General features: G+C 39.7%; 1 protein-coding gene across 1 annotated transcript; it reads right to left on the bottom strand.

Annotated features, from left to right (window-relative positions):
• Positions 1-51: 51 nt before the first annotated feature.
• Positions 52-11,422, bottom strand: rilp (Rab interacting lysosomal protein). The gene is made up of 8 exons (XM_022210761.2): positions 10,745-11,422; positions 8,615-8,738; positions 4,932-5,053; positions 3,291-3,476; positions 2,903-3,072; positions 2,587-2,712; positions 2,384-2,482; positions 52-1,562 (listed from the first exon to the last, which is right to left on the bottom strand). The coding sequence occupies exons 1-8, from the start codon at positions 11,072-11,074 to the stop codon at positions 1,436-1,438; spliced, it is 1,284 nt and encodes a 427-aa protein (XP_022066453.1). The 5' UTR covers positions 11,075-11,422; the 3' UTR covers positions 52-1,435.
• Positions 11,423-11,627: the final 205 nt, after the last annotated feature.

The raw sequence follows: 11,627 nt of genomic DNA, 5'->3' as shown, positions 1-11,627 counted from the left end.
CCACTTTGATGTGACTTTCTTTTGGTTAATGATGGGAAAAATACACTGAGATTAGTTCATATTCTGTGTTTAATGGATTTGATTGAGATCTCAATATCACAGAAAATCCACATTTTGAAGAGTTGTTTAATCAAACTTGAAATAAAACTCACTCACATGGTGATTCACATCTTAAATGTGTTTTCATCAGCATAACAAACATGCTTACAAAAATACATTGCAAACACAGTATTTGAGAAGATGGATTGGAAGTTCATACATTGTCCCTCAAAGAAACACCACTGATCTGTCTGAGTTCTGCTCTGATCAGATATTTAGACAGAGAGATGGGAACAGATACAATGAAGCTGGTGATTTTATGATATAACTCATCAGCTAAAGGTAGCAGAGATGAAAAATATCCAGCACACAATTTTTAGTTCAACTAGGAACTTAAATTTAACATAATCAATCTGCAGAGGCTGATTTATCAGCCAGACACACTTATGGCACTATCATCAAATAATCACCAGCCAAACACTTCGGCTCTGTGCAGAGACTGATGTTGGGATATTCAGAAAAAAAATAATAAAAAAAAATAAAATAAAAAAATATATATATATATATATATAAGCAGTAAGTTAAGCTTAAGGGCTAAAAATGCACCCACTGCTATAAAAGGGACCAGTACTATGATTACAACTTTTCTTTTCCTGTCACATAAAAGTGCTTCAAATCATAAAACATAAATGAGTAAATACAAGGCTTAAGAATCTCCCTGGTGAGGTATCAGTTACATATAATTTGTGATCCAAAATATTTTTATTAGTCTGAAAATATACCCTTGCCTCTCGTGGAAAAGACAGAACATAATTTGCTGTGTTCCATATTACTGGAGTGGATTGTAATATATAATATATAGTTGTATAGTCTTTGGTTTTGTGAAAAATATTTGAGGATGTATATATATATATATATATATATATATATGTGTCATAATCCATTTTTCAAAAATGACCAACAGTAAGATTTTTCTTACAATGAAGAATAACATGATTGTTGTTTAAATACTTGAATCATACAAAAGGAAGACCTTTAAAAATGTCCCTCTTAATACTGTCACACGCTGTACCATATAGCAGTATACTGTAGCTACACATTGCCCTTCTTGTTTATCACTTCTAATGAAAAATAATGCTGAAAACAAGACTGAGATTATCAAAAAGCTGAATAGCCATGACTGAATCAGAATTTAAAAAGTGAGAAAGTATTTGTTGAAAAACACGTTATCTTTCCTCACTCTCACACAGTGCTTTTCTGTTATAAACTCTGGGTCTGCATTCAAATGTCCTCGTAGCCTTTCCCCTGAAGAAGATTTTTGTTACAAGCCGAGGGAAAACTTGTGTGACAAACTTGAAGGAATCTCACAGTGCAAACTCTGGGGTCGGTACCAGGCTCAGGAAGACGTCTGCTGCTCCGCCTCCTCATTGGCCTCTGAGTCTTCGATGATCTCCCAGGTGGAGGCGGAGCTGCTCATGTGGGTGGGACTCTGGCCGCTGCCTGACCGCGTCAGGAAGCCAAAGCTGCAAGTCGATAGAGTAGAAGAGACAGACGGAGAGTCAAATCTCTAGTCAGGGATTAAAGCTAAATATAGACTAGGATTGAGGAAAATCTCAGGGAGGTGACAGTGGCAGAGATAAATCCAGTGCTTCGACTGATGTCTGCAGGGATTCTGATGTGGATTTGTACCGTTCATTTTTTAATCGCTCTTGCTTTGCACATACAGCCATGGCCATAAGTTTGGACACAAGTACCATGACGCTTGTGAATCTTAGAAAATACCACAAAATTGTCACTTACAATACAATACACAACTCCTGAGAACTATATTAAGTTTCATATTTAAAAAAAACATCGAAAGAGTTTGGTGTCATTTTGTTATTCTTACCAAATTCGGTTGTGAAAGTACTGCATTTTTTTGTTATTTTCTTCTAATATTATGTTTTGGGAACAAAGTTGTTCCAATTGTTGGAATTTATTGATAATATTATATCCCTTGTTGATTTGTTGACTAATTAAACTGGTGCTGTCAAAAAATATTAGTTATGTTCTGTAATAGACATCAAAACAGACATAGGAAGTCATGCTGTGTCCAAACTTATGGCCATGGCTGTATATTCAGAGGTGTATCAATCAGTATCAGTAGCAATCCTTATATCTGGATTCCACTTCAGTGAATGTGAACCAAAAGTGGCTGTACCTTCTACTGTCTCAGACCAACAGCATAAACAGGACCAATGCTGAAACAAATATACCAAAACCATCTCAGGCGTTATGCAAACCACCATTGTAGTTTCCAGTCTGATGAGTGCAGTGTAACAGTGTAGGTGGAAGTTGTACTCACAGATTTCGAATGCGTGACTCGGCTGGTTTGTCAGTCCCGTCTACTTCTGTGCCATCCACTTCTGTCTGCCCAAACAGAGAACTACTCTCTTCTTCATCGCTGCAGAGAAACAAAAATGTCAATATACAACCATCTTCACCTTCTGAACATATTTGTACATCTAGACACTATTTATGACTGCAGTTCTTGATATGATGAGAGACCTGCTGCTGCATTCCTTTACAGAAATCCCAAGCATCTTGGCCTTAATGAGCCTTCTTCTTTTTTTGATGGCAGAGCGGACAGCTTCTAAGAGGAAACCTGGACACCTCTCCTCACTCAGTATCTCCCTGCAGACACACAGAATCCATTCACTTACATGTAATAGCAGTAACTGTAAAAACATGCATCCATGATAAGAAACTCGGTCACATACAAACCAACAGTCGCTGCAACTTTAGAACAACATCCAATAACTTTCTCAGACTGTAGCATAATAAGAGATGTCTCCCCTTCACCACACACACACTTTAGACCCACCTCTGATAGTACTTGAGCTCCTCCTGCACCAGGAACAAGTTGGTTTTTAGCTCGTTCCTCTCAAAAAGAATGTCACGCACCTCCTTCTTGGTAAAGCACGGCTGGTCAGAATCCTTGTGATCAGAAGTCGGGTTTTTCTTTGACTTGTGCACTGCTTGACTTGGACTGGACTGATGGGAGAAGAGACAGTCATCACATTCACCAGACTGTCACTCCTTCAACATTTTGGAAAAGCAGCTTCAGCTCTTGTCTATAACACTTCAGAGTGAGCTAACTGTCCACTAACTGCCCGTGCAGCACAACGTAACACATGTGAAAAGTAGGCTGTCATATAATTCTTCAGCCATGAAACCAAAGAAGCGTAAACCAGTGACAGAGCCATACATACAGGGCCGTTACTGTTGGTTCTGTCCAGTCGTGCTTGGAGGTTTTCTATCTCTTTGCTTTTCTCCTTCAGATCAGCCTCCATGTCGGCCTTCCTCTCCACGGTGCTCTGCAGCTGAGCCTGCAGGACATTCTGCTTGTGTCGCAGCTCTGCATTCATTTTCATGAAGCGGTCCAGCTGCTCCTGGAGCTGCACACACACACAGACACAAAGACGCACATAAATTATGAATTTCGAATTCGAGCCATGAGCAGTAGCACAGACAGTTCCTTCATTTCCCACCAGTTATAAATACAGCTCAACCCAAAATCAACAAGGGAAAGTTGAACCAAAAATTCAATCTATCAGTGATGACGGGTAAGTGCAGGGCATTAAGGTCTCACCAAGGATTTATGAAAATGTTGTTTTCAGTTTGTATTTGGTTGATTTGAATTTGAATGCTTCCTGGGTGAGGGATTCTGGCCAAATGACTGCGTATGTCTGTTGTTCAACTCTTTGCAACCAGGTAAGCTGAAGTTGCTCTGTAACTGTAAAAGTTTTCCACAGGGCACAGCTCTCAGCAGCTCATTAGCTGAGGTCAGTTTATCGGAGACCACTGAGGTTCAGGTTGAAACAACTGCTGAAATGGTATTGTTGACAGTAAACCCACAAAAACTCAAATTTTGAATGGTGGGACCTGAAGGTCTTAACAGCAGTCAAATGAATCTGCTGGTAGTAGGTGGTGGTTATGGCGTCTGCCCGATCTGCCCTTCTGTATGTCCAACAAATCTTTGAGCACCAGCAGCTGCTGCAGTGCATCTGTATTTGGCTAATAATAACAGCAGCAGAGGAGTGTGATTCATTGACTTCATGCATGGGATGTGGACCAAAAGTCTCAGGGTAGGAGAAAAGATGAAACCACAAATGTCAAGACAAATGCAGCATTCATTCAAAAGCATCCATTCATTCAGGACAATTGTGAGCATCTGTTTGAAAACAAATTTAAAAAAAACCCAAAGAAAAAAAATCATGGGGAACTGAGCTACTTAGGACCATGAGCTGTTTCTTTTTCTTTCACTCTAGTCAACTGACTGGGAACAAGAAGCTAAGCATTAACAAACACACCCAGTTATGGCTGCTATTTAAATCATGTGATATACAAAAGTTGACGCACACACAGGCACGTGCAAACATTCACACACAATATCTGTGTGGGTGTGAAAACAGTGCCACGACTGGTCTAAAGTGCAGTTTAAATGCTGAAACAGTAACTATGTGAATAATCTCTGCCCTCTGTCCCTCATGTCTGACACACTTCATGTCTCCCACTGTGTTTACTGGTGGAGCTGACATGATGCAAGTTCTCTTCTGATGCTGCATGTGATACATGGTTGTGAAATTATGACTGTGTGTTACTATATATGTATAGATATTTCAAAACATATAATTCCATCATGACAGGAAATTAACAAAGACTGTTGTTTGTACAAGAAAAGCCTTTATGGAAACAGAACTTTGGAGCCACAGCCATAAATTTTATATTAGCACGTCTGTATGAAGCACACAGAAACAGAAAAAGAGTTACTGTGGATCCATGTTTGTCTTATAATGAGCTGGTGTTTATGAGCTGAAAAACAATTTAATATGTTGTTATTGCCTCCTTACCGCCTCCACCTCTTTAGTGATGGTGGCTATCTCCTGGACTTTGGCCCTCAGCTCATCTCTCTGCTTGTCCACAACCTCCTTCAGCTTTAGCATCACCTCCCGTTCTTGCCGCTGAACACGATCTAAGACACAAAGACACACACACAAACTGTAAGTAAAACAAAACAATGGCCAAAAAAGAAAAATGGTTTCAGCAAAAGCTTTTTCTGTCTCTCTCTGCAGTAATTACACACGTGGACAAAATTGTTGGTACCCCTCAGTTAAAGAAGGAAAAACCCACAATTCTCACTGAAATCACTTGAAACTCACAAAAGTAACAATAAATAAAAATTTATTGAAAATGAAATAATCAAAAACAGCCATTACTTTTGAATTGTTGATTAACATAATTATTTAAAAAAACAAACTAATGAAACAGGCCTGGACAAAAATGATGGTACCTCTATAAAAGATTGAAAACTATTTGACCAGAGTGACATGATTAACTCAGGTGTGTCATTTAATTGACATCACAGGTGTTTCCAAACTCATAATCAGTCAGTCTGCCTATTTAAAGGGAGACAAGTAGTCACCCTGCTGTTTGGTGAAAAGGTGTGTACCACACTGAACATGGACAACAGAAAGCGAAGGAGAGAATTGTCCCAGGACATCCGAAAAAAAATGATAGACAAACATCTTAAAGGTAAAGGCTATAAGACCATCTCTAAACAGCTTGAAGTTCCTGTGACAACAGTGGCTCATATTATTCAGAAGTTCAAGACCCACGGGACAGTAGCCAACCTCCCTGGACGTGGCCGCAAGAGGAAAATTGATGACAAATTGAAGAGACGGATCGTTGGAATTGTATCCAAAGAGCCCAGAGCAACCTCCAAAGAAATTAAAGGTGAACTCCAAGGCCAAGGTACATCAGTGTCAGATCGCACCATTCGTCGTTGTTTGAGCCAAAGTGGACTTCATGGGAGACGACCAAGGAGGACACCACTGCTGAAAAAAACTCATAAAAAAGCCAGACTGGAATTTGCAAAAATGCATGTTGACAAGCCACAAAGCTTCTGGGAGAATGTCCTTTGGACAGATGAGACCAAACTGGAGCTTTTTGGTAAGGCACATCAACTCTATGTTCATAGACTCAAAAACCAAGCATACGAAGAAAAGAACACTGTCCCTACGGTGAAACATGGAGGAGGCTCAGTAATGTTTTGGGGCTGCTTTGCTGCATCTGGCACAGGGTGTCTTGAAAGTGTGCAAGGTACGATGAAATCTGAAGACTATCAAGGCATTCTGGAGAGAAATGTGCTGCCTAGTGTCAGAAAGCTTGGTCTCAGTCGCAGGTCATGGGTCTTCCAACAGGACAACCATCCAAAACACACAGCCAAAAACACCCAAGAATGGCTGAGAGAAAAGCGTTGGACTATTCTAAAGTGGCCTTCTATGAGCCCAGATCTGAATCCCATTGAACATATGTGGAAGGAGCTGAAACATGCCATTTGGAGAAGACACCCATCAAACCTGAGACAACTGGAGCTGTTTGCTCATGAGGAGTGGGCCAAAATACCTGTTGACAGCTGCAGAACGCTCATTGACAAATACAGAAATCGTTTAATTGCAGTGATTGCCTCAAAAGGTTGTGCAACAAAATATTAAGTTATGGGTACCATCATTTTTGTCCAGCCCTATTTCATTAGTTTGTTTTTTTAAAATAATTATGTCAATCAACAATTCAAAAGTGCTGGCTGATTTTGATTATTTAATTTTCAATAAATTTTTATTTATTGTTACTTTTGTGAGTTTCAAGTGATTTCAGTGAGAATTGTGGGTTTTTCCTTCTTTAACTGAGGGGTACCAACAATTTTGTCCACGTGTGTATTACACCACTTGTTTTGATTCTTGTTACAAATGTACAGAGGTTGTCATTAATTTTTGACAAATTTCAGGTTAGAGCTGCAATAATTACAATCAACAGATTAGTTAACAATAAAAATAATTGTTAGTTACAGCTGCAATTCAGGTATGGAGTAGCTAGTGTGACATTGTTATAGTTTTATATACTTTATCACGTAATAAATTATTTTAAAATGTAGAAAGTAGCGTGATCAATGCTTCCAGGGCAGGAAATAGACAACAAAGCTGGATTTTTTTAATGGCAATATATGATTCTCGTAAGCCTGTAACTTCAGTGACTCACAAACTCACAGGTCTGAGTTTACCTGTGAATCTCAAAAATACAATAAACTGAAGGTGTTTACCCCATGGTCTTAAGATAACACAAGCTAATGACCTCAATCAAGTTTTGTAAATGTGACAGAGGACGGTGCACATGATCTTTTATACAGACTTCAAAATTCAGTTCACCCAGAACAGAAAGCAAAAGACAGTATCTCTCACCGGCATCTTGTCTGGCAGATTGTTTTAATTTTATGCGTACAGTTTCATGGTATGCATCTCTAAAATCCTGCTGCCATCCTGACAACCTTTTTCACCCAGAGTACCAAAGTGTCAGTAAATTGTAATAATCCACAGGAACAAACGAATCAGAAAACAGTTCAGAATATAATGCAAACATACCACAAATAACTTTCCATTCACATTTACTGTTTCGACATTGAAGCTGAAGTCTGTGGTTATCTAAAAGCCTGGGCAAACAAAACCACACCTGGCACATAGCTAGATACCATTCATGGTAAGATGTTTTTTTAATGATTTTTGGATAAACTGACCCTTTAAACAAACCCACATACTGTAGTACCTTCAGACTAAATCCTTGTATCTAAACTGAAATTATCAACATGCCTTTGAACTGAACTTGAACTGTACAGAGCACTGCAGCTGGACAGCAGTCAGATTCACCACAGTCACTTGCTTATTAGCCTCTTGTCAAACAAATCAAAAACATATTAAGAAAGCATATTTTCCTGTCAGTACAAGAAAATAAGAGTCAGCGAAGTGACTCCACCCTTGGCTCAGACTGTTGTGGTATGTTTTCCACATGCTGGAATTGTCAAGGTGAATACGACACATGAGATGATATCTTTTCTGTTTTACTTAATTCAAGTCCTTTATTACTGTATATTGAAAATAAACCTCAAGTGTAAATCATGCAAACCAAAAAACTAACTTTACAGCCTTACAATTGTTTAGGTTTTTAAATGAAATACTGATATTTATCAAGGGAAAACACAATAATCCGGTGCCTAATAGAAAAGATTAAATTAAGCATATACTGCAAACTTTAATGCAGTTTGATGTTGACTTCTCTATAGTGTTTCAAAAGCATTCTCTTTATGTTTGCAGAGTAAGCACAGTCTTCTTCTGCTGCCTCATGCAGCAAAATACCTCCGCTATAAACACGGCAAAGACCAGTTTGACTACTGTAAGCCCCATTTCACACGACTTTTAATTAACCAACTGCTTTAAATCTCTACCGCAACTGCTAAGAAGTTTTTCTGTGGTAGATACTTTACATAGATCTGCATTCCTAGACCAGAGTAGAGAATCGACATGATCAAATGGTTGATTTGTTTGTTTGGAGAACAGGTAAAGGCAGCACAAGAGAACTCAAACCGATTTTTTTGTGATATCTATATTTAATCATTTAAGGATATTTAAAACATAAACAACATATTCTAAAGGTTGCTTTTGGAATGAAAAAACTCATTTGGGATTGAGCGGGGACTTGGACATACCCTCCTGTGCATGGTTGCCCTTCAGCCTGCTCTGAAGCTCCTCCCTGTCCTCCTGGAGCTGCTGGACCTGGACCTGAAGCTCTTCACACCTCCTCTTCCATTGCTGCTCCTTCTGCTGCAGCTCCTGCTCAGGAGGACAAAAGCCAGACTATAAAACCATAAACTCAGACACAGAAACATCACATTATCAGGAAAGGCAAGAATGACAGAGTGCTGCTGAAAATCTCTTGAGTATCTAAGATTCTGGATGCAGCACAGCAAACTGGGTCCAAGTGGGTGTGTCAGTTTATTAAGTCATTACAGATGTTGTGATAAAATGGTTCCAAGACCTCTCAACAGCACAGTTCTAGAACCACAGCTCTACGTTTACTTACAGCAACAATGACTTGTCTACAGTGCACGAATGAGATGAATTAAAGTGTAAAAAGTTACACATGCTAATGTATAAACCGTACTAGAAGAAGTTTCACATGATGGAGACCTGGCAGCAATGATTAAATTGCATTAATCAAACACTTTGAGTTAATATTAAGCCTTTAAGGATATTATGAAATTATTACATCAAATATTTAGTTTGCATTTACCATTTGACAGATTGATTGTCACGCAATCGAACAACAATGAACATCAATAGTGAGTTAATAAGCCATTAAACATATAATACAATGTCAGGCTCCTGTGATGTAAGTAAAATAGTACCTTCCCTTGGACAGCACTCACATGTCAGCAGCATTTTGCCCTAAGCATTTTTCATCTGACACAGTTCAAACTGCATGAGTATCACACTTCTGTAACGCTGTAACAGAGGGGGTTTGCAACACGATCAGAGATGGCAAACAGAAAGCATTCAAAATAGCCACTTGTGCTGAACATTTGCAGGTTTGGAGCGCTGCCACGTGTAGCTTTCGTTTGTTTTGTGTCACTTTTACTCAAGAGAGAAAATACCAAACTACTCACACCCGTTTGGGCGTTTGTGTATTTTGCAGAATGCAGTCTGAGTTGGCATACTAATATTATTAGTTGGCATATTAATATACGAACTTAAGTTTTTGGAACCAAACAGCCACAACCACTAACATTGATAGTTAACACCCAGTTATTGCTGCGAATATCTTACTTTTGCACAAGCAATGTAACAACACAAGTACATGTCGCATTGACATAGATCACACTGACATGAATTACAAACTGGGGGACACACAAGTAGTACAACATCAATGAACAGGACAAGTAATTATCTTGACACAACCCTACATATGTCATATGTGTTATTTTCATGGTCTTGTTCTTTTTTATCTACTTATCCATTTTATTCTACTTAAAAATGTACATTGCAATGCTTCTTTTTATTTAATGTTCTCACCTTATATTTGAATTGTACTATCCTTGACTCTTTAGCAACATTGCTTACCTGACATTCATGCCAATAAAGTGTACTGTATTGAAACTGAATTGAAATTGATTTCTCCTGTGCACTGCTGCTAACAAGCTAGCTTCTTTATCCACAACACTAACGTAAATTCTACTGAAGATAGCAAAAAAAAAAAAATCAAAGGTCTGTCCTATATCTAGCTGAATTTACACATTATTTTTTAATAAAACTTTGGTAATATAGAATGGGAAATAAAATAAGCTCTTAAACAATAACGCTGCATATTCTCACTGTTAGCCAACTGCAACTGAAGCAACGAGTTTTAGCCGAGTAACTGTCCTTGGGCGGTTGCCTTGACGACGGCTGGTATTTCTGGTTGGCGGATTGATATCAATTAGTCAGTTAACGGACAGGCACCGCGATATAAAAGCAATATATAACAGTTTTTAGCAGTAAAATACAAGTAAGTATGTTTTTGTTTAATTTCGCTTGGTCCTGCCTTAATGTCGTACATGTAATGGCCTCATGGAGCTTAAATGAGTATGTTTAGGCTCAATTTGGGAGGGGTAGAACATGTAGTCCCCGGCCTGCCCGTCAATTAGCTCCATGTTTGTCACGACACAGAAAAGATGCCCCGATATAGAAGTTACAACCTGGAAAAGGCTGTTGTAACATGTTATAACACATATATCGTGACCAGACAACGTGTTACAACGTTGGCATTGTTTACAAAATGGTGGGAGGACCTTGTCTCTCACCCGTATTTCAATTCTCTCGTTGCTCTCCTCGCTTTCCTTCCCTCCGCGCTTCTTCTGCTGCTGCAGCTGGATGGTCTCGAAGGTCCTCAGCAGCTCCTCTTCCCGCTGCTTGTGAGCGTGGTTCCTCGACGCAAAGCTCTCCAGCAGCTCCAGCACTTTCACTATTTTGGGCACCAGACCCTCGGCGCTCTCCTTGCCGTAGCCGTCGATTAGTTTCTCCACCTCGGTACCGATGAGTTTGGCGATTTCGTACACATTATCGACGGTGAGAGAGGAGCAGGTCCTGTCAAAGCAGCCGTCTGGGCTCCTGCTGTCCGGGTGGGTCTCCATGTCTGAGCCCGGACGGTTCTTCACATTCTCTTTATCTGCTATATCGAAACCGACACTGGCTCGTCAGCGCGACATGAAACTGAGCCCGTACACCAAATTAACGCGAAAACTTTACACCAGCTAGCTTCAAAGTTTAAAGCGTTGGTGAGCCCACGCTGCCAACAGGTCTGAACTTCACCTGCTCCTCCTCTTCCGAAAACTCCTCATTTATTTACTCAGTGTTGTGACATTACCGCTGCCTAATAAAACACATAAAGGCGCCGGGCTGTGCGTTTCCAGGCTGGACAGTCCTCTGCAGTGTGCTGCTCGGCTCCCTGCAGGATCCTCCTCCTCCTCTGACCAATGTAATGCGAGCATACACAGAAACTCGTCTGCCAGGTCGAGCATGCTGATGCACGCAGCAGAGCGTTAACACCGGATTTCACTGTAGATCTGCACTCAAATCATCACCTCTGTCTAATAAATGTCAATTACATAACTGCAATTAAAACAGCTCCAACAGGCATTAACCTGCACCTACATAGGACATCAGACTAAGCCCTCCAATAGCTGG

Source organism: Acanthochromis polyacanthus, chromosome 13, assembly GCF_021347895.1.
Source record: "Acanthochromis polyacanthus isolate Apoly-LR-REF ecotype Palm Island chromosome 13, KAUST_Apoly_ChrSc, whole genome shotgun sequence".
In the NCBI taxonomy this organism is placed as follows: Eukaryota; Metazoa; Chordata; class Actinopteri; family Pomacentridae; genus Acanthochromis; species Acanthochromis polyacanthus.
This window is presented reverse-complemented; position numbering and strand designations above follow the sequence as displayed.